Source organism: Triticum urartu, chromosome 3A (assembly GCF_056163025.1).
Source record: "Triticum urartu cultivar PI428250 chromosome 3A, HENAU_Tu73, whole genome shotgun sequence".
Taxonomy (NCBI): Eukaryota; Viridiplantae; Streptophyta; class Magnoliopsida; order Poales; family Poaceae; genus Triticum; species Triticum urartu.
In genome coordinates, this window is record NC_141875.1 from 661,704,475 (window position 1) to 661,727,773 (window position 23,299).

At 46.0% G+C, this 23,299-nt stretch overlaps 2 protein-coding genes across 2 annotated transcripts; one reads left to right on the forward strand and one right to left on the reverse strand.

Moving 5' to 3' along the window:
* The first annotated feature begins 15,742 nt into the window (after positions 1-15,742).
* LOC125545824 (E3 ubiquitin-protein ligase At3g02290) lies at positions 15,743-18,622 on the forward strand. The gene is made up of 5 exons (XM_048709862.2): positions 15,743-15,980; positions 16,953-17,078; positions 17,655-18,087; positions 18,173-18,282; positions 18,376-18,622. The coding sequence occupies exons 2-5, from the start codon at positions 16,959-16,961 to the stop codon at positions 18,400-18,402; spliced, it is 690 nt and encodes a 229-aa protein (XP_048565819.1). The 5' UTR covers positions 15,743-15,980; positions 16,953-16,958; the 3' UTR covers positions 18,403-18,622.
* Positions 18,623-19,834: 1,212 nt separating this feature from the next.
* On the reverse strand, positions 19,835-22,976 carry TRA2 (Aldolase-type TIM barrel family protein). The gene is made up of 6 exons (XM_048709863.2): positions 22,682-22,976; positions 21,668-21,839; positions 21,210-21,560; positions 20,763-20,951; positions 20,485-20,667; positions 19,835-20,359 (listed from the first exon to the last, which is right to left on the reverse strand). Exons 1-6 carry the CDS (start codon positions 22,831-22,833, stop codon positions 20,111-20,113), a joined length of 1,296 nt encoding a protein of 431 aa, XP_048565820.1. The 5' UTR covers positions 22,834-22,976; the 3' UTR covers positions 19,835-20,110.
* Between the last annotated feature and the right edge of the window lie 323 nt (positions 22,977-23,299).

The window sequence follows — 23,299 nt, forward strand, 5'->3', positions numbered from 1 at the left end:
TCATGAAGACTTGGTATTCATTCGAGGAACATGAAGCGTGAAGACTTTTGTTTCCGTAGTTTCATTTTCTCTTTCTTGATTCATAGGAAACACCGTACTGTTAAAGGGGGTCGAGGAAATACTAAGGAAAAATTTCCAAGTGATGCTCAACTCAAATCCTACACCTACCAATCCCTTCGAGTGAAGCCATTGGAAATCTCATACAGCTCAGTCAATTTCTTCAGTGACAGAGACGAAGTTCTTTTGGTCTCTAAGAAATTTGTTCTCACTGAGGAGTTAGGAATTCACCAGTGCGGATTGCCTACACAGTAAGGAACATGATAGCCCTGAGGAATTTGATACTCAAAATTCCGACCGTTGTTGTGCTATGCGCCAGCTGTCCCAAAATATCTACCCACCTAACGGTCATATCATTGAAGGGCATTTATGTCTTATCATGTCGGGCTACTCCCTAGGCTATAAGTAGCCGCCCCCTACAACCACTAGATGGTTGGCTGCTCCGAGAGAAACTGACACTTGTCATTTGAGAGCATCCCATCCTCCGAGGACTTTGAGTGAAAATCATCGAGTGAGGAAAACCTGAACCCAAACACCTACAAACCCAAAGTGATTGAGCATCACTGAAGAGATTGATCCTGCGTGGATCTAACGCTTATTACCTTTGAAGATTGTGCATCTTCCAGACGGTTAGGCGTCATGGTCTAGAGCATCCAAGAGGAAATTGTGGATCGCCGAGTGACCGAGTCTGTGAAGGTTTGGAAGTCACCTGAAGACTTATCACGAGTGATTGGGCGAGGTGTGTGTGACCTTAGCTCAAGGGGAATACGGTGAGGACTAAGTGTCTTGAGCTGCGTGTTCAGGACTGGGTGTTTGGGACTGTGTGTCCTCAGGTTTAAATACCTAGCTGCCCTAACCAGACGTACAATTGTCACAGTAGTTGGAACTGGTCTACCAAATCATTGTCTTCACCGAGCTAACTGGTTCCATTTCCTCAACCCTTTCATTTCCTCATTTCTGTGTTGTGTGCTTGTTCATATCTGTTTGAAGACTTTGACTGAATACTTTCTCAATTTCCTCAGTTCAATTTCTTCAGTCTATTTGTCTTCGTTCTGTTTATCCTGTGATTACGCTTTCTATACTCTGTGCTTGTTTTCATTTCATCATGAAGACCATGCTCATGCTCTGTTATGTTTACTTCTGAGTACTTATTCCACTGCAAGTAGTTCTTCACTCAGGAATTTCCTCACCTGCAAATTCCTTAGTGAAGAATTCATAAAAATCGCCTATTCACCCCCCTCTAGTCGATATAACGCACTTTCAGTTTGGTCTCCGGAAGGGTTCCGAAATTCACCGGAAGGGGTTCCGGATGTTTCCCGAAATGTTTGGGTACGAGAACACTTTGTTTGGTCCAAAGGGGAAAGCCCACAAGGTTTTCGGAAAGTGCAAAAGTAAGTTTTGCGGAGTCCAGGGGCCAGACGCCAGGGTCCCCGTCGTCTGGGTCCAGAAGCCGGGAACCCTGGCGTCTGGCCCTGGAGTCCGAGAAGGACTCTTGCCTTTCGGGTGAAACCGACTTTGTGGAGGCTTTTACTCCAAGTTTCGACCCCAAGGCTCAACATATAAATAGAGGGACAGGGATAGCACCCAAGACACATCAAGAAACACCGAGCCGTGTGCCGGCAACCCCGTCCCCTCTAGTTTATCCTCCGTCATAGTTTTCGTAGTGCTTAGGCGAAGCCCTGCGGAGATTGTTCTTCACCAACGCCGACACCACGCCATCGTGCTGCCGGAACTCATCTACTACTTCACCCCTCTTGCTGGATCAAGAAGGTGAGGACGTCATCGAGTTGAACGTGTGCTGAACGCGGAGGTGCCGTATGTTCGGTACTTGATCGGGATGTATCGTGATGGTGTACGACTACATCAACCGCGTTGATAAACGCTTCTTCTTATGGTCTACGAGGGTACTTGGACTACACTCTCCCCTCTCGTTGCTATGCATCACCATGATCTCGCGTGTGCGTAGGAAAATTTTGAAATTACTACGTTCCCCAACAATCAGGTCACCGGAAAGGAGTTTCGGGCACCCCCGGCAAAGATATGGGCCTTATGGGCCAAGTGAGGGAACACACCAGCCCTGGTGCGCTCCTATAGAGGCCAGCCCTATGAGGAGGAGAAGGGAAGTGGGGAGGGCAATGAAAGTGTGGATTAAGATTCCTACGTTCTTCCCTCCCCCACCCCCCTCTTTCCTTCCACCTCGGTTATATATGGCAGGGGGGCGCGCGGCTTGGGAGGGACTCCAAGTAGGATTCCTCCTACTTGGGCACCTCCTATGGCTGCTCCTCCCTCCCTCCCACCTATATATATGAGGAGGGGGCGCCTAGCACACAACAGACAATTGCCTAGGCGTGTGCGGTGCCCTCCTCCACAGTTTACACCCTCGGTCATATCTTCATAGTGCTTAGGCGAAGCCCTGCGAGGATCACTTCACCATCACCGTCACTACTGTTGACACACGAACACGTCACGTGTACCCTCGACACCAGGGGTGATGCACCGCAGCTCACGTCGAAGGAGACCCGACCGACAGCGCGATACGCAAGACAGTCGACGGGCGCTTTTGCAGACCCGAAAACCCCACACCCCCGGGAGGGACCCCGTCAGGGAGTGCGGCGGCTATGGGCTGCCCTAGGTCAATTCGCTCGCCCCTAGAGCCTCGGAATTCGCAGCTCTGAAACACGAAGAACAGCGAAGAACGAGAGAGAAAAACGGTGGAGAGATAAAACGTAGATGAAAAAGTAGTATATTGATTGGTTCGATTGTGTGTTTCAATCGGCCGTCACCCCCAACATATATAAGAGGCGGCTGGACTTCCCGTACAAGCAAAGGATTTATCTAGGCTTTCCTTACAAGAAAATTACATCAATTCACGTTCAAAACCCTAGTCAAATTTGGACTGATTTTATCCGAACTTTCCAAAACTGCTCGGTTTAAACTGGTTGTACTTTGAGGGTCCTTTTCATGGTGACAAACAACCTCGGATGGAAACGAGCCCAAAAGCAATCTTGACTGTTTCGACAAGACGAACATCTTTCATGTCGAACGTTTTTTCATTAGAGGTCATTTCGAGGGTCAAATCCCTCGCGCAAAATAGATAATTACTCACGCAGCTCATCAGACACACCCATATATGTGTCTGGTTCCAGGCGTCACATTTTGCTCTCTCGAGGGTCTCGCTGTGCGGGCTCTAACTTTTGCATATGACCTCGGATTGAGGCGATCTTTATATCAAAATCGATCGTTTCGATGAGACGCACAACTTCCATGTAGGACATTTCTCCATCCAAGATCATCTGAATTAGCTTCTGAGCCCATCTTCAACTTCTCGTCGGCTTGACTATCACAACCTCCACCCTGGCAGGCCTTCCACCCGGGTAAGCTTTCCGCACCGACAAGGTTTCACCCCGGCAAGGTTTTTACACTGGCAAGGGTTCCTCCCTAGCTCGGCAAGGTTTGTACCCTGGTAAGAGTTCCTCCTCGGCAAGGTTTCTACCCCGGCAAGAGTTCCTCCTCGGCAAGGTTTCTCCCTCGGCAAGATTTCACACTGGCAAGCTTCTCCGCCGGCAAGCTTTCCATGCCGGCAAGCACTCACATCGGCAAGGTTTTACCACGGCAAGGTTTCATTCAGCCGGCAAAAGGCCGAATACTTTCTCACTCAGGGCCGGCCCGCGAAGTGTTGCCTCTAACTTTTGCATACGAACCCGGATTCGTGACCATGCCAAAATCTGGTGTCAACACATGCCCCCCTATTTTTCGGCAAAGCTTGTGTGCCGAAAAATAACTTGTATTGTGTTTGTTCTAAGGACGATGTCAACACTCCATCGGCCATTTATTTTCCTGAGGACGATAATCAGGTATAGGCCATGTTTGTGCTAAGGGCGATAGTCATATATCGGCCATTGCCCACTTAGGCTTCTTGCCACACACTTGGGTGGTATTTCTTCAAGTACTTGCCATTGAGAGCTCAAGGTAACAATGCCCCTTGTACGGATTCCACCAAATAAGAGTTTCCGGGAACTATTCTTGCAATTCTAAAAGGACCTTCCCAACTTGGAGACCACTTCCCGAATTTTCTGTCTCTTGAACCAATCGGGAGAATTACTTTCCAGACGAGATCGCCAACTTGAAAATTCTTCAACTTAACTTTCTTATTGTAAGCCCTTGCTACCCTCAACTTGTCCTTCTCTATGGTCTTCAAAGCAGCCAAACGTTTATCGGCAACCTCATCAATATTGTCCATCATTAAGTTATAAAAGTCCACTACCGATAAATCATTTTGTTTGGCTATTCTCAAAGCATTCAAATTTACTTCCACCGGTAAAACAGCCTCTTGACCATATACTAGCTCATATGGAGTCACCTTTGTAGCACCATGCCTTGAAATTCTATGTGCCCACAAAGCTTCAGACAACAACTCATGCCATCTCCTCGGATTATCCTCAATCTTCTTCTTGATGAGCTTGATTAAAATTTTATTGCTAGACTCGGCTTGTCCATTAGCTTGGGCATAATACGGAGAGGAATTGAGCAACTTTATATTATAAGATTTGGCAAACTCTCTGACTTGGTGTGACATAAAAGATGAACCTTGATCTGTAGTTAACGTTTGAGGAATACCGAATCTATGAATAATGTGCTCAGTTATGAATTGAATTACCTCTGTATGTGTCATGTTCTTGAGAGGTACTGCTTCAAACCATTTAGTGAAATAATCAGTTGCCACTAATACGAACCGATGCCCTTTTGAGGAAGATGGATGGATTTGTCCAATGAAGTCTAAACCCCAACCTCTGAAAGGCCACGGCTTGATAATAGGATGTAACATAGCAGCAGGAGCCAATTGAATATCACCAAATTTTTGACAAGCTTCACACCCCTTATAATACCTGAAGCAATCATTAATCATAGTCGGCCAATAAAACCCAGCACGTCGCAATAACCATTTCATCTTGGGAGCTGACTGATGAGTGCCACAAATGCCTTCATGTAACTCTCCCATAGCAACTCTTGCCTGGTCCTCGTCCAAGCACTTTAGAAGAACATCATCGAATGTTCGGCGATAAAGACCGTCATCTCTCACTGTATACTTGAAAGCCATACGCCGAACAGACCTGTCCACCCTTTCACTCGGATTGCACAAGTAATCAACAATGGGCTTCCTCCAGTCGGTATTGTCACCTGCACTAGATTTTTTGTTAAGGGCCGAATCAGTGGGTTCTGGTTCGGCCTCTCCTATATTGGCAAGACAAGACATCGGTCTTTGAGAAATATGAAACATGCCATGATCAACATGATAGCCGGATGCTTGCTGTGCCAACTCATTTGCTCTCCAATTGTCATGCCTAGATATATGAGTAATGCTAAAACAATCCAATGTAGAAATTATATCTAGACATTTATCAAGATAAACATTAAGTGATTCGTCCAAACACTGAAAGACTTTGGATACTTGCTGCACTACTAGTAACGAATCACCGTAAGCCTCAATATGTGTAACGCCTATAGCAAGTAACATCTCTAGGCCGAATAACAATGCTTCATATTCGTCTTGATTGTTTGTGCAAAAATATTCTAGGCGGCACGAGGCTTCAAAAACAGCACCATGAGGAGATATATAAACAATACCAACACCTTGGCCATTGCTACAAACTGAACCATCAAAGTATAATGTCCATGGTACTACTGAAACAAGGTTCATATCAATATCATGCTTGTCATTAATCCAATGTTCAACAATGAAATTAGCAACAATTTGGCCTTTCATGGATTTTAGAGATTCATACGCCAAATCATATTCAATCAAAGCATAAGCCCACTTGCCAATTCTACCACTAAGAATTGGCCTATGCAACATGTATTTAATGACATCGGTCTGACAAGCTACTACGCAAGCACTCGGCACTAAATAATGTCTCAATTTTGTGCAAGCATAATATAAGCATAGACATAATTTTTCAATAAATGTATACCTTGTCTCGGCGTCCAATAAGCGCCTGTTCAAATATGTAATAGCATGCTCTTTTCTTTCGGTTTCTTGAGTCAAAATAGCACCAATAACTCCTTCCTCTGCTGCAATGTAAAGCCTGAAGGGTTCCCTATGCTTGGGTGCTTTCATCACCGGAGGAGTGCATAAATAATTCTTGATCATATCAAATGCTTCTTGCTGTTTTGCCCCCCAAGTGAAATCAACATCATTCTTTAACCGAATGATAGGAGTAAACGCATCAACCTTCCCTGACATATTAGCTATGAACCTCCTCAAGTAATTGACCTTGCCAAGGAACTTTTACATATCTCTCTTGCATGTTGGAGCTTCCACTTTCTGTATGGCCTCTATCTTTTTGGGATCAATCTCTATGCCATCTTCATGGATAATGAAGCCCAAAAACTTACCAGCTGACACACCGAATGCACACTTCAAAGGATTCATCTTTAGTCCATAGTTTTTCATTCTTTCAAAAGCTAAACGCAAATCGGCCAAGTGAGATTCAAAAGCGTCCGATTTGACAACAATATCATCAGTATAGACTTCAAGTATGACACCGAGTAAATCATGAAAAATCAAATTCATAGCCCTTTGATATGTGGCGCCAGCATTTTTTAATCCGAATGTCATCACTGTCCACTCAAATAAACCAAGAAAACCAGGGCAACGAAAAGCTATCTTGGACATGTCCTCTTCGGCCATAAAAATTTGATTGTATCCGGCATTACCATCTAGAAAGCTAATAACTTTATGTCCAGAAGCATCATTAATAAGCATATCGTCTATTGGCATGGGATACTCATCTTTGGGTGTAGCCCTATTCAGATCTCTGAAGTCAATGCACACCCTCAACTTGCCGGATCCTTTCTTTTCCACTGGGACAATGTTAGAAATCCACTCGGCATACCTGCAAGGTCTAATAAAATTAGCTTTAAGCAAACGATCGATCTCTTCCTTGATCCGGTCATATGTTTTTGGATTAAACTTTCTGGCCGATTGTTTATATGGTCTAAAACCAGCCTTTACAGGTAACCGATGCTCCACTAGCTCTCGGCTTAAACCTGGCATCTCATGATATTCCCACGCAAAGCAATAGACATATTCTTTCAACAGCTCGATCAACTTAGCTTTATGATCGGCTCTTAAATTTGCATTTACAAATGTCGGCCTAGGAGTTGAACCATCTCCTACATCTATCTCTTCTAATGGATCGGCTGATGTAAAATCTTGTCCTAATTTATCCATATCATCTAACTCTTCTATGGACTCATACATATCGTTCTCATTGGACCGATATTCTACAAGTTGCTTTTGTAACCACTCTGAGTTAGGATCCATTTAAACATATCATACCTTGGAGCCGATTGCATTCAGTCGGCTTTAAAGAGACGGGCATGAAACCATTCTTGGTTGCGCTGAGAAAATCGAATTCTGACAAGTCACGTCCCGTCAAGCAAGTAGCATTTGGGTGTTGCCAATCCACCAATGCCTCGGCCAAAGCAACACAGGCCGAGTTATCTGCATGAATGACTTCCACTTCATCATCAACCCACTGGATCAAAAACTGGTGCATAGTGGATGGTACGCACTGGTTTGCATGAACCCAATCACGGCCTAGTATGACATTGTAGTTACCTTGCACCTCAGCGACAAAGAATGCGGTAGCCAAGGTTTTACTTCCCACCGTGAGCTCCACATGCATCACACCTTTGGCTTCAGTTTTCTCTTTGCCTTCAAATCCATTGAGCACCATGTTGGTCTTTATCAACTCTTCATCATGCAGCCCCAATTTTTTGAAGACCGAATACGGCATAAGATTCACCACAGCACCACCATCAACAAGCATCCGAGTGAGCGGTGATCCATTGATATGACCTCTGAGATACAACGGTTTCAGATGCGTTACTGGGTCTTTTGGCTTCTCGAATATTGCATTTTTAGGGCCAAAATCCAGCTGAGCCACCTCCCCTTCCTCATTGACAGCACGAAACTCAGAAGGTAGGTAATATACCATATTGATATCCATACCTTCATGAACCGGCGTAGACTCATAGTCCAACATATCATCCTCTTCTTCAAGTGCATCCACCGATTCTGAAATTTGTCCAAGTGAAGGAGAAGTAAGAAGTGTCGCAGACGATGTAATAGTTGTTGCATCGTCCTCCTTTGGTGGCGCAGGTGCTGCTGTGATAGGTGTAGAAGCAACTGCATCTTGTATTTGCTTAGGCCTCCACACTTGTTTTGGAGGCACCATGGGCCGAGTGTCATTGAACAACTTATCCCTTTGCTTCTCGGCTTCTTGTTCTGTCATCTCTTGACTCCTTAACCTCTGTAATTTCCTCTTTTGTGTTTTTGTCAGCCCTGGAGGACACCACTTTGGCTGAGTGTATTTAGGATCTCTCATCTTTACTTGGCTGGTGTTTCCTTCAAGGTCATTAGCCAAGTGCTTTGGCGCGATAGCAAGTATCAGATCAGTCGGATTGCTATGCATAATCGGCTGTTGTATGGTGAATGTTTCGGTGCCCAACATGAGTGAGTCGGCATCGGTTTTTTCCTTGCCTTTGCTTGACTCGACTGTTACAGCACTTGGCGACTTAACATGCCATTCTTGCTTGCCGACCCTTTTTTGATTATCTTGCACTGGCCGATTGACACTATTGTTCAAACGGCCTCGTGTGGGATAAGAAAGTCTCTCATGAACGGGCGTCCTCTGTTCTGTCCAACCCGGATGAAAAGCATAAGGGGCCATTGGGGGCTGCCACCATCCTCCATTGAAGTCTCCCATGTAATATGGTACATAGGGGAGAGGCGGTACCCATGGTCCCGCCGCCCACGACCCATATGGCCTTGCATGATGCTGAAATTCTTCCCGAGGAGGTGACCTTGAGCGCTTCAAATTTGGTGACCGGTTAGAGCTAGAACTGGCTGCATGATTGGCATACTTGGACAGCAACATATCAAAAGTTGGCTTGATTTTCTTGCGCTGCACTTTAGCTTCATTCGTCTTCCACTTGCCAACTTCTGGACTTTTGGGCTTGACAAATTTAACACGAGTATTTTCTTGCGCTTGCAGTTGCCCCCCGAGTGTAGGATTCTTGATGGTGATTTTGATTGTCTCCTTGCCACAGGGTTGCTTGTTAAGCACAACCTATCTCCCCAAAACCTTGTCGCCCTCCTTGTCTTTCCTGGGCTCACCAACAATGACATTAGCTTTATTAGCAGATTTGGCAACCTCCGGCCGAATCAGTAGCTTCTTTCCCTCCAAATCCATGGTATTCATTGGAAAAGGTTGTTTATCAACTTGCATCTCAAAAAAGTTCAATCGTCTGTCATTAATGGCCGATTGTATCTGCCCTCGAAAAACATTGCAATCATTAGTAGCATGAGAAAAAGAATTATGATATTTGCAATAAGCGCGCCGTTTCAGCTCTTCAAACGGCGGTAAAGTATGAGATATTCTAATAATCTTAGCCTGTAGCAAAGCATCAAATATTTTATCACACTTAGCAATGTTAAAAGTAAACTTCATCTCTTCATCACGATTCTTATGAATCGATTTCAGATCATTGCAAGTAAAGGGTTTGGCCTTAGATGGCCAAACAAATTCAGTAGAAAAAACATCACCCTCATTGTCCGAGTGATCACTATCATATTCCACCATATTCATCTTTGGACGATCGGCTTTGTATCTATGCACTTCTCTGAGGTCTTTGCTTCGACTTTCCTGAGCCAAAGCCCTTTGTAAGACTTGGTTGATATTTAAGAACTCGTAGCCTTCTAGCTTTTCTCTAATGGGAGTTCTCAAACCACTCAGCACTAGGTCTGCCAAGTCCCTCTCGGTTATCACCAAACTAAAACACCGGTTTTTTGTTTCTCTGAATCTCTTGACGTAATCGGAGACCGGTTCATCATGCTTCTGTTTAACAGATGTTAGATGTGACAACTTGAGTTCATTGTCGCCGCTATAAAAGTGATCATGAAACCTCTGCTCTAGCTGTGACCAAACCCGAATGGAACCATGGGGTAAAGAAGAAAACCATGAAAATGCGGTACCAGTTAATGATAAAGGAAAAAAACGCACTTTCAATTCATTCAATGAGCCTGCCTCACCCAATTGTGCTAAATACTGACTAACATGCTCTCATGTGGTTTTTGTGCCTTCTCCATTAAACTTAACAAAATCTAGAATTTTATATCCTGGAGGGCACTGGATGGCATCAAAGTACTCGGGGTATGGCTTTTGGTAAATCCGATTCCGAGGTAACTCAACTCCAAAATTCTCTCGAAGCATCTTAGCCATCTCCTCTCTAAGATTAGCTAGACCATCATCCATAGTGGATGATGAAGCTTGTGGCAGTGGCATAGGAGGAGTGGGGTTACTAGCTGTAGGTAAGAATTGTGGCATGTATGTCGACCCATAATTTGGTAGTGGTCGAGTGGTTGCCGCTGTAGGTAGGGTTTGGTTCGGCGTTGCCACCGAACCTGGCATGCTCATGATAGGACTAATGGGTGCAGCCACAATTTGATTTGTATGGGTAGGGTAATAAGCCATTGGCATGGCAGGCGCCGATGCAATAGGTAAAGCCAGATTAGGGTTTTGCACACTAGCAGCTACACCATCATTACCACTAGACGATTGAGATATATTCTTCTGAGCATTAGTATTTTCTATGAAAGTTTGATAGACTAGATTGTTACCATCAGCAATACAACTTTCAATCTCAGCCCACTGCTCAGGAGAAAAGGCGGTACTTACAGAGGGTTTAACCTGTTCAGTTTGAAGAGGAGGGAACTTTATTTCTTTAATCGGAGTGATGTTGCCTTGGCGATCTTTCTTGAATTTTGCAAGGAACTCCTGCAGGTCCTTCTCCTCGCGCGCCTTCTTGTACTCCTCATAGACTTGGCGATGATCGGCCGATATCTCATCAAGACTGGGCTTAATGATGTTATCGGCGTCTACCTCAGATGGCTTGGGAAGATCGGACATGGTGGATGATGATGATTGATCTTCGTCCCCAGCGGAGTCGCCAAAAAGTGTGTTGACACACGAACACGTCACGTGTACCCTCGACGCCGGGGGTGATGCACCGCAGCTCACGTCGAAGGAGACCCGACCGACAGCGCGATACGCAAGACAGTCGACGGGTGCTTTTGCAGACCCGAAAACCCCACTCCCCCGGGAGGGACCCCGTCAGGGAGTGCGGCGGCTATGGGCTGCCCTAGGTCGATTTGCTCACCCCGAGAGCCTCGGAATTCGCAGCTCTCAAACACGAAGAACAGCGAAGAACGAGAGAGAGAAACGGTGGAGAGATAAAACGTAGATGAAAAGTAGTATATTGATTGGTTCGATTGTGTGTTTCAATCGGCCGTCACCCCCAACATATATAAGAGGCGGCTGGACTTCCCGTGCAAGCAAAGGATTTATCTAGGCTTTCCTTACAAGAAAATTACATCAATTCACGTTCAAAACCCTAGTCAAATTCGGACTGATTTTATCCGAACTTTTCAAAACTGCTCGGTTTAAACTGGCTGTACTTTGAGGGTCCTTTTCATGGTGACAAACAACCTCGGATGGAAACGAGCCCAAAAGCAATCTTGACCGTTTCGACGAGACGAACATCTTTCATGTCGAACGTTTTTTCATTAGAGGTCATCTCGAGGGTCAAATCGCTCGCGCAAAACAGATAATTACTCACGCAGCTCATCAGACACACCCATATATGTGTCTGGTTCCAGGCGTCACATTTTGCTCTTTGGAGGGTCTCGCTGTGCGGGCTCTAACTTTTGCATACGATCTCGGATTGAGACGATCTTTATATCAAAATCGATCGTTTCGATGAGACGCACAACTTCCGTGTAGGAAATTTCTCCATCCAAGATCATCTGAATTAGCTTCTGAGCCCATCTTCAACTTCTCGTCGGCTTGACTATCACAACCTCCACCCCGGCAGGCCTTCCACCCGGGTAAGCTTTCCGCACCGACAAGGTTTCACCCCGGCAAGGTTTTTACACCGGCAAGGGTTCCTCCCTAGCTCGGCAAGGTTTCTACCCCGGCAAGAGTTCCTCCTCGGCAAGGTTTCTCCCTCGGCAAGATTTCACACCGGCAAGCTTCTCCGCCGGCAAGCCCTCACATCGGCAAGTTTTACCCCGGCAAGGTTTCATTCAGCCGGAAAAGGCCGAATACTTTCTCACTCAGGGCCGGCCCGTGAAGTGTTGCCTCTAACTTGTGCATACGAACCCGGATTCGTGACCATGCCAAAATCTGGTGTCAACAACTACGCCGTCGTGCTGACGGAACTCATCTACTACCTCGACGTCTTGCTGGATCAAGAAGGCGAGGGACGTTACTGAGCTGAACGTGTGCAGAACTCGGAGGTGTCGTGCGTTCGGTACTTGATCGGTCGGAGCTAGAAGAAGTTCGACTACATCAACCACGTTTTCAAACGCTTCCGCTTATGGTCTACAAGGATATGCAGACACACTCTCCCCTCGTTACTATGTATCTCCATGGATAGATCATTGCGTGTGCGTAGAATTTTTTTGTTGTCCATGCAACGTTTCCCAACAATTATGCCAAATAATGATCATGCATAGGTTTTCGTTGTGGCTTAATGTTTGGGAACTATGGACCTTTAGCAATAATGTCTCTTTCTAGCTCTTTTGATCAGTCCCCTTTATTTACCACACACACACACACACCCACTCAAGAGAAAGCCAAATAATATTTGTTTGTAGTGTTATCACTACATACGGTAACAAACTCATAGTCGAAATCCAAGCTACCACGCTTGGTGGATCGTTCATTGGCCAGCGGAGTCCTCAACATAAGATCAAGAAGGGTGACAAAGCCACATTTACACACGTAAATGCGCATATAGTAGCAAAGGCCATGGAACCAGCCAGAGGCTGTAACACCATGTTGAGATATACTACACAGATTTTTGGCATAATCTCACCCACCTATCAGCTAAGTTCCTCTAAAAAATTTAATCCACAAGTTCTATCAAGTCCATTAAAATTAACAGCATGGGGTTGAGCATGTTTAAACATCACTTCCCTACAATTTCTCAACTCCCAAGTCTTGAAAGACTTTCTTTTGTGCAAAGTTGTACTTGGTTAATTTCATTTTATTTTCAAAATAGTCCCACGACAAGTCTTAGTTGTCTAAACTAATGAAAACAAAGGCTACAAAATTATTTCAGCTATTGGAGCAAAACCTTTGTATCAACTATCAAGACTCACTCCCATCCACACATATTACACATACTACTACTACATCTACTCTAAGTATCCAAGAGCAAAAGACGGTGGTCGTCGTAGGACATACCTTCACGTTGCGAATTTACACACTTCTCTTCCTTACTCTTGCATTCCTCGTTGTCCTAGCATAGATCAACTCATGTGATAACAAAATGTAAATAAACTCCAAGGGGCTAAATAAGGACAAGAGCAACGCAAAGCTTATTCTATTTGGGGGGGGGGGGTTGAAAACTAACTTGCAACCGAAAAATCGCAAGGTCAAAATCAAATAAAATAAAAAGCAAAGTGTTGGAACATACCAACTTTCAAGCTCCTTGAGCTTAAGTACAACCTCATTACAATTTATTCATTTACCGCCACATCTTGATGTAGAAGTGGTGATAACCTCCCCCAAGCTTAGGCTCTTGCAAGCCCAAGCCGGCGAGATCATTGTGTCGGTTGGTCAGGAGCCTACTCTTGGCTCTAGTTGGAGAATTTCACGTTTATGTAGGCGGACGTGCTCCTCAGGGACGACACGAGGTTGCTCATATTATCAATAGAAACATGAAGGTTGTTAAGGTCTGCGTAAGTGGTGTAGTCTTGTTGGAGCTGCTCTTCCTCTTTGTCGGGGGCGAGTTCTTCTTCATCTACTTGTCCAGATCCTGGCCCTTCTTGGTCAAAAGCCACATCTCCTTCCTGTGCAACATAATGCAACTTCCCATTCTCGTGGAGAAACAATTAGGCATAGTGTATAGCAAGTACGCCACTCCGGGAATTTTGATACAATGACGGCCATCATGTTTTACCTCATGCTACTTCATGTGATTACCTACAGCATTACTATCATAGTGATTAAACCCGTGTTATTGCAGGTCTGTGCTATAATTGTTTGCTACACCGATAAACATGGTCGTCAATATCATGCTTGATTGAACTGTTTTTCCTTCGTACCTTATTTCCGTTGTTGTGTTTGTGATCTGTTCAAAACATTTGAAAGAACTTTTGAATCTCCCATTCACCCCCCTCTGGTTGATATACTCTCGGTCCTAACAGAATTGTTGTTGTAATATTTATCTTTCAGCTGCATAAGAATTGTGCTATTTATCTTTGAATATTTTGAGTACTTCGGGTATAGACCAAAACCGAGAGCAAAGATTTGGTGGTTGTGGTTGGATGCCTCCACCCCTATCACTGCCAAGTTGCCCTAACATTTGGTGATGTCCGTTGCCGTGATTGGCATTGGAGTTGCCCCAACATTTGGTGAGGTCCGTTTTGGTGGTCCGCATTGGAGTTGCCCTAACAAATTGTTGTTCATTCTTGTAGCGTCAAACATCTCATTATTATATATATGCTCAATTATTATTTTTAACCCCGAAACAGCAGGAGAGGCTCCCATTGTATATTCAATTAAATAAAAGAAAGATTGTACATAATATACATACAACCTAGCCACTTTGGGCTAGGTCCAAGAAAAAACCAGCAAACAACAATGGGGAGCTAGTGTCTAAAAATTTCAGTAATTATCTCAGATGTGCAAAATAATTATATGCTCATGCCGTATTTGCTTGGTTATGCAACACAAGCTAATGCATTCACAGTCGAGTCGGCACCATAAACATACAAAACTAACATTGCAAATCTTATAACGCACTCCGACATTGGCCGAAAATCCATGGAACTAGTATAAACTCTTGCGAGAAAATGTACCTCCAATGCAGCTCCAAGTAGTATGCTTATATTTTTTTTAAATATCATCAGATATGTATTTAACGAACACTTTGATAAATTAAGGGTCTTTTGTTTTGTGATGACTATGGAACTGCCTATAGAAAAAAAAAACCGCATTTTTGGTAGGCCACTAGAACACTTCTCTGCCCTTTTCCTTTTGCATCAGTCAATTCGTTGCGAGTCGTTGGATTAAAAACGAGTGACCAGATTGTCCTCTTCTTCCTCCAACCACCCCCTCCCCCTCATATTGTCCATCTTCTTCCTTCTACCCAACAAAAATACGAGCCATGATTTCTTCCTTCTCCCTCCCAACCCGTCTCCTGCCTCACCTCCAACGAGTTCCCGTCTGATCCTTCATCGGGGATGCAATGTCACTTCCGTCTCCAATTCGGACTTCGTCCAATCCAAGCTATGGTCAGAGTTAAAAGCCCCCCTCCCAACCACACAGTCAAACCTCCGACTCGCCTCCGCTTGTGGCCGCGTCGTTAACGGCTCCGACTCAGGTGTTGCGTCTCTTTTGTGAAAAATTGATCGGCGCGATTGCGATTTTCAAGCAACTGGTTGATGATGAATGGCAACACCGAACAAGTTTTATTATAGATTCTTGTGTTTCCAATTCCTGCATAACATTCCAATTTTATGTTATGGTTCTTAGAACCGAAGCATTTGACAAAATGGAAACAAAAGTAGGCAAAACCTCACTAGAATATTTACCAACTTGGACTGGGGACTGACTGACCTCGCAACGACAGCCCACCCCACACGAGGGGAGTGAAGTCCAACACACGCGCACCAACCCTCCTCCTCCTCCTTTCCTTCTCCCCACCTCGCCTCCTTCCCCAAACTCCGCAGATTCTCCTAGCCGCTCTCCAATCCGGCCGTCCCTGGACGGTCACCATCGCCGCCGGCCCTCTCAACGAAGCATCGACCCCTTCCCGCCGCCGCCTGCCTCGTCGCCGGCGCATGAGAGGTGAGCTCCTCCACGCATCCCGTCTCACCCCCCATCCCGTCCGTCGGTGCCTTCTTGCCGTCGCTGCCACGTCCTCGGACCAGGAGCGTCCCCGTGCCTCCCTGTACCCACCTCGCTCCGTCTTCTCCTGCCGCGGAATGCGATCCGGGTAACCAACGGGTGCCGGTGCGGATTCGGTCGCCTGCCGGCCGGCCGGCCGGCCGAGATGTGGATCAGCTCGTCCTCCGATGGGCCGCGAGTTCGTGAGGAGGATGGCGTCGATGCGTCGCGCTACGCGCCCTCCTCCTTACCCGCAGCTCCCTTGCTAGTAGCCGGTTGGTTCGATTTGTCTGAAGCCGTAGTTCCATTGCAGGCGACGAACGTCCTGGGTGGAGAGTATTTTCCGTGGAATCAAATTGATGAAACTGGCAATGAGACGTTTCTTGTCCTCGACGCAGGCCGGGTTTTTAGAGGAACACATTCCAATGTGGTATGTTGCTCACCATACCTGTGGTGGATGTGCATCTGAACAACATCAGAGGCTTGATCTGCGCTTACTACCCTGTAAATGAATGTGCAGACCAGTCACTTGCAACTAACAAGAGTGCTCTTTGACCATTGCCCGTCTATGAATTTCACACTCTGTCCTGCCAATGATTTTGGTTATTGGTGGCAAATCTTATCCCTTGGCTGGCATCTAGGACTCGTGCCTTCAGTTTACGTTTATTGCGCTGATTCACTGATCTTTACGGGTGCTGGCATCTATGACCAACTGTTCTCTCCATTCCCTACTTTCCTCAACAATGCGCATTTATGTGCTGCATTACTCCGCCTAGCTTTGGGTTGAAATGGGAGCTCCGGCCTTCCAATCTTTTTTATTTTCATTCATGTACCAAACAGTTAATGGTTGTATTTACTTGATCACACTTAAGTTTGTCTGCATAGTCTACATTTCCATATTGAGTTAATACTTCTGATCGTTGCTATTTCCAGTGAATCATGGGAGGATTTTGCTGCTGCCTTTCCACAGACGATTTTGAGGAATATGTTCATCCAAATAATCCTGTCTATAGACAATGCATATCCCTAAGGCATTTGTTTCACAACATGTTTGGGGGGGTAATGTTACCTCTTACTATATGAATTTTCCAGTATGCAAAATGCAACCACATATGGTTATACATGTACATTTAATCTTCTGGTTTCCAATTTATCATACATCTTCTTATGGTAGCATGCTGATCTAATTATCCAAATTGCCACTGCTATGTTGAGTACATGCTATTTTATGGCAAATAGCATAATATGCTAGCTTATATGGAGGAGTATTTTAGATGGCACATTTGGTGCCGCTGATGTTTGTTGGACAAAAATATAACACCAATGGCGAACTGTACAATGGTCGGTACACAACATTTATGGAAGGCAAAAGATGGTAGAGACTAGAGAGACCACTGACCTGTTCTTGATCTTGCATAAGTATTTATCTTTTGATTGTGTTCAACCACATTTACATGCTTTATGGTGTATGCACATTGTCTGGGCAGATTCATTGCAAAGAGAATTAGAGAAATCACAAACAAATATAGAGCATGTGTGGCATATTTCATTTTCAATGATTTTTCATGTTATAGTACATTTATTTTCATACTGAATGCTTATTCTGACTCCAGTATTCCTCTTTGGTCCATGTAGTATACTGCAGCATTCCAGAGGCTCGACTCTAGGCCAAGCAACCCAGCTCAAGGAGCTGCGCCATTGGCATCCACTAATCCAAGTACTAATATAACTGAGAGTTCGCTGTCTGAAACTTTTCACCTTGTTTCTAGACCACCCCCATATGACATTGACCCTAGATATGCCCGAGTGCAAAGAGAGGGACTGGTATCAAGGCGTGAAAAGTCTATTAACCTCACGCATGAAGAGTCCCCAGGTCTTAGACGAAATGGCAGCAGCTCTGGTGTCGAGCATTTAGCTGCTCAAAAGAAAAGGAGCAGCACTGATCCTGATGGTGAACATAAGGTGCGTCGTTCTGAATCGACTAAGAGTCTTTCTGGAAGAGCATATAACAGCAGTTATGCCGTCATCACTTCAGACGACGAAGATGTCTGCCCTACTTGTCTGGAAGGTTTGTTCGCATGTGTTTTTATCTGAATACAGAGGCCATGTTATGGTGTCTGTGAACATTTTCTCACTGCTTGCTCATCGTGTAGAGTACACCCCGGAGAATCCACAGATCATAACTAAATGCTCCCACCATTTCCATCTAAGTTGTATTTATGAGTGGATGGAGAGAAGTGACACCTGCCCAATTTGTGGGAAGGTAGGAGATTTCGTGCTCCAGACTTTATATTCCTACTAAGAAATGCATTATCTCTGCATGCCTGACAGCTCCCATAATCTGCTGGGATTGCAGGAAATGGAGTTCTGCGAGAGCCCCTGAGAGATACTTCCATGCTGGTCGCATCGGGAAGAGCGGGAAAAAGTATCTACAGCATGGGATGCTGGAGAGTCTGTAAATAATACCCTAGTTCTTTGCTGTCGAAAACCTATCTCGTTCTCGGGATCAACTTCTTATGTGTACTCAAGTCAGCCTACCAAAATGCCGTGCTGGATATTTCCTGTATATTGTGAAATGACTATTTCAGCGGTGGAATTTGATAGTACTACTCGCTCCAGATGGGAATATAAGCCAGGCGTGGGTCTTAGGTTTTCGATTGGCTAGTGAAACATGTGGTATGCCAAAAAAAAATCTTTAGATTTGTCGTCGAATGATTTTCTAGACAGAGTTCTTTTTGGCATATTACACATGTTTCAGTAGTCAAATTGACGACCTAAAATCATGTACCTGACTTATATTCCCGACCGGAGGGAGTACTTTAAAAGTTTTTGTTCAAGCTAATGGGTCCTCGTGAGGGCGTGAAGCACAGCAAATATTCATTCATTTTGCTCCGTATGTAGTTATTTGTTGGAATCTTTAAAAAGATTTATATTTGAGAACGGAGGGAGTACTACATTGGCTCATTATTGCCGTGACAATAGCCTACTTCACATTCACCACTGTCCGAATCAAGTGTGCCCAAGGTGTCATGTGTTTAAGAGTATATACATCTAAAAGTAAAAGAAATACTTTATCAATCTGTGTAAGCTTCTAGTCTCTGTCTACCTCCCGCCTCCTTTCAAGCCAAGTAGAGGACTTCGACAGACCAACGCTTAGACAGTAATAGTTGCGGGCGCAACTTACTTCTTCCAAAACGGAGGCAAAAAGATTTGTCACGTCCATCAATTAAGCATAGGAGAATTGCTCAGTTAATTGACAGAAAACAGGCAAAAAAACGGTCACGATCTGCTTGAAGTTTCAAAAGTTCGCCCCAAAATATATGATCTTCATCAATGTGAGCTGTATAAGGACAATTTTGAGCACTCACATACTCCCTCCATCCGAAAAAGCTTGTCCCAAGCTTATCTCTCAAATCAATGTATCTAGCATTAACTTGATGCTAGATACATCCATTTGAGAGACAAGCTTTTCGGACGGAGGGAGTAGTTCCTACCGTAGTCATCTAGCATTAACTTGATGCTAGATACATCCATTTGAGAGACAAGCTTTTCGGACGGAGGGAGTAGTTCCTACCGTAGTCATCTAGCATTAACTTGATGCTAGATACATCCATTTGAGAGACAAGCTTTTCGGACGGAGGGAGTAGTTCCTACCGTAGTCCTTCAAATGGCAGAAAGATTAGTTTGGCCTCTAACTGTTATTCTTTAGTCGGATCAAAGTGTCGGTTAATGAAAACAGAACATGGGTCTGACATATTCCAAAACATTACTGAGCTAAGTTGCCAAAATTCTCATAATCTTGTAGAAAGTACGAATAACAACAGCAAGGAGAAATGCATTTCCCAAAGATACACAAATATGGCTCACTTGCTCAAAAACAATTGATCAGAAAACGAATAGCAGTTGCAAGCAACAAGCCTCAGTTACACAATGACAGCCAGGTGCGCCTAGAATACAGAGAAGCTCAACCAGAAAACTGGTAGCATTTCATTTCCAAATGGAAGGAGAGAGCCAGCAAGCTGGCATTTTTATTGGGTATCGTTTGATGGCCAGCGCCGGTACCAAACCATTCTATCCAATAATTTTAGCGCCTACAGGTTGGCGGCGGTCTTGAGGGCGTTGCCCTTCTCCTCCAAGCTCGTGAGCAGGCTGTCGAAGCTACCCTTGAAGGAGCTCACCCCCTCGTGCTCCAGCTGCTTGCCAACCTCTTCCCAGTCGATGCCCAGCTTCTCCAGGGCACTGTATATGCCCTCGGCTTCTGACACGTTAGCGTCGATTGTCCTAGCGACTGTGCCGTGGTCGATGAACGCGTCCAGAGCTTGGTCGGGCATCGTAGAGACCTGAATGTGCAAAGGGTGGCGAGCAAGTTAGGATGCGCTTAAAAGTTCTGAATATGTAAAAAATGACAAGTCGGTGATTATGATCCCCATGAACAAGATGAAAGGAACTTGCTGTTGAAACTCACGGTGTCAGGTCCGATGAGAGGATCGACGTAAAGAGTGTCCAAGTAAGCCGGGTTCTTCACGCTGGTGGATGCCCACAACAACCTCTGCTTCTTGGCTCCCTTCTTCACCAAAGCCTCCCACCTCGGGCCAGAGAATTTCTTCAGGTAAAGCTGATTTGCTATCTTTGCTTGTGCTACGGCAGCCTGAGAGAACAGAGGGTGGTTGTTAGTCAAAACTTGATTGTGATAATTTAGAAAGTTCTGCTACTAGGTGACAGCTAACTCCAAATTGTCTCTACCTTTCCCCTCAGGGCAAGAGCCTCCGGTGTTCCAATCTTCTCAAGCATTTTGTCGATCAGACTGTCAACTCGGCTGACAAAGAAGGATGCTACACTGGTCACTCGGGATAAGTCGCTCAAACCAGAAGCCTCAAGCCCGTCGAGGTAAGCATCAATCACAGCCTCGTATCTTGCAACGGAGAAGATAAGCTGCAGCGACATCAATAAACTTGTGATCAATAGGTTTAGCATCAAAGTATATAACAAGCACAACAAAGTTTACACTAAACAATATCGTAAGCGATCCAGTGGGGAAAAAAGCACACATGATACGTTGGTAACTAAGGAGATACTCCCTCCGTTTCAAAATAGACGACTCAAGTACAAAGTTAGTACAAAGTTGGGTCATCTATTTTGGAACGGAGGGAGTACAAGATAATGACGACAAAGCCAGAGCTCAGCACTTACAGTGACATTGACGCTGATGCCATTAGCAATGACTTCCTTGATAGAAGGAACGCATTCTGCAGTAGCTGGGATCTTGATGTACACATTGGGGCGGTTGACCACTTTGTGTAACCACTTCGCAGCTTCGACGGTTCCTTGGGTGTCATTTGCCAGCCTAGGAGACACCTCCACTGAAACGTAACCATCAGCCCCATCGGTCTCGTCGTAGATGGGCTCAAACAGTTTGCACGCGTCTTGGATGTCCTTTATGACGAGTTCCCAGTAAGCGCTCTCTGCATCCTTCCCAGCCGATATAAGCTCCTTGAACTGACCGTCATACGCGTTTGATGAAGAGATGGCTTTCTGGAAAATCTGCATATTGTTGGGGACACAAGTCAGCAGGGAACATTGCAGACACATCACACCTGAGCAATCCATATACAGCATATAAGAAAAATAAAATGGTGAATGGTGATTACCGTTGGGTTGCTGGTGACTCCACGGACACCGTTGGCGATGTAGGGCAGCAAATCGGTGACAGGCCGGCAGAGGTTGTCGTACCACGGGGACTGACCCTGTTGCTCATAGAGGTCATGGAGCGTGGTCCTCTTCGTCACGGCGCCGTTCCCCTCCTTGGCGGAAGCCATCGCACTGGAAATTCCATTTCATGAAGGCAAGAATTAACGTCACATCCAAATGGTTGCCGCATCGCATACATATATGATACAAACAAAATGAACTTTTTGTTCTTCGTTTTCTTTTGGCAAAAGGAACTTTCTATTCATGATCATGATTTATGAGCACTGTAAAATGTTAGCGAACTTTCCATGCATGTTGGCAACTTAGTGTAGTATACCAAGCTTATCCCTATCAATCAAGCAGGAAGATTACCAGAAACAGATGGAAAAACGGGAGGCTACGCTTATCCCTATCAATCAATCAAGCAGGAAGAATCCAGAAGCGACGGCCTGCTCTGGCGTATAGCCCAACCAACCAACCCGGCGGCGCGCTCGCATAGGATACATCGCCGTCAACCACGTAGCGACGAATCCGCGCACGGCAACACGGGCCATCTCGGCCGAGTTGACCGAGACGGATCGCGAGACCACTCGATCCCGGCGGTCCATCCCCCATCGGATGGCCGCCCAGGCCTCCCTGGAAGGACCTCGAGGGCACCGCGGATCCGCCTCACAAGGCGCCGAGCGGGGCCGGGGTCACGCACGATCTAGACTATGCGGCGGCGGAGCATCAGCGCTGCGATCCAAGCCACCCACCCACCGCAATTCGAACTGCGAAAGCGTGAATTAAGATAAAAAAAACTCGTCCCAAATCACGGCCCGGCCGCTCTGATCTGACCGAACCTCGCCGGCGACGCAACCCCAGTCAGCCAGTCGCCTTCCCACGGCGCCGCAGCAGCAGCTCGCCCCAGCGAATTCACGAATCTAATCAACCAGTGAGAGAAGGAGGAGCGGATGGTATGTATAATTTCTCACATGACGGGGCTCCTGGCGCGGGCGGCGAGGGAGACGCGGAAGCGGCGGGCGGAGGGGGCGGAGGCGAGCGCGGCGGAGCGGAGGGGCTGCGAGGGGAGCGGCCCCGCGGCCGCCGGCCTCGGGGCGGCGAGCTTGGGCACGGTGCCGGCCATCGATCGCGGCTCTGCTTCCGACTCTCGGAGGGGTTGGTGAATGGTGAGGGGGACGGCTGGCTGGTCGCCCACGGGGGTTGTTGCGAGGTTTAGCGGAGCGGGGATCTCTCTCTCCCTCCTTCCTTGTCCCTGCCGCTGGTCCTTGTCACCGTCAATAAATAGATGCGCCATTTCCAATGCCGTTTTACGATTGGGCCCTTGTGGTTTCCGGTATTTGTGGCGTGCCGTGGGCTGGTGAAGGGGCGGAGCAGCCGTGCGCCGGTGGGGGTGTGTACGCGGGGGCATGTGAACGTGCCATGCCATGATCCGGTCGCGGAGATGCCTTGCAGTGGCATATTGCCCCTTTGCCTCTCCTTGGCACCACCACTTGTGAGGATTGAGGAGGCCAGAGGCCAAGCTAGCAAGCAACGTGTACTGCTCCGATCCAGTAGCGAAGAGCAACGAAGATCTGCTGGCTAATGAACAT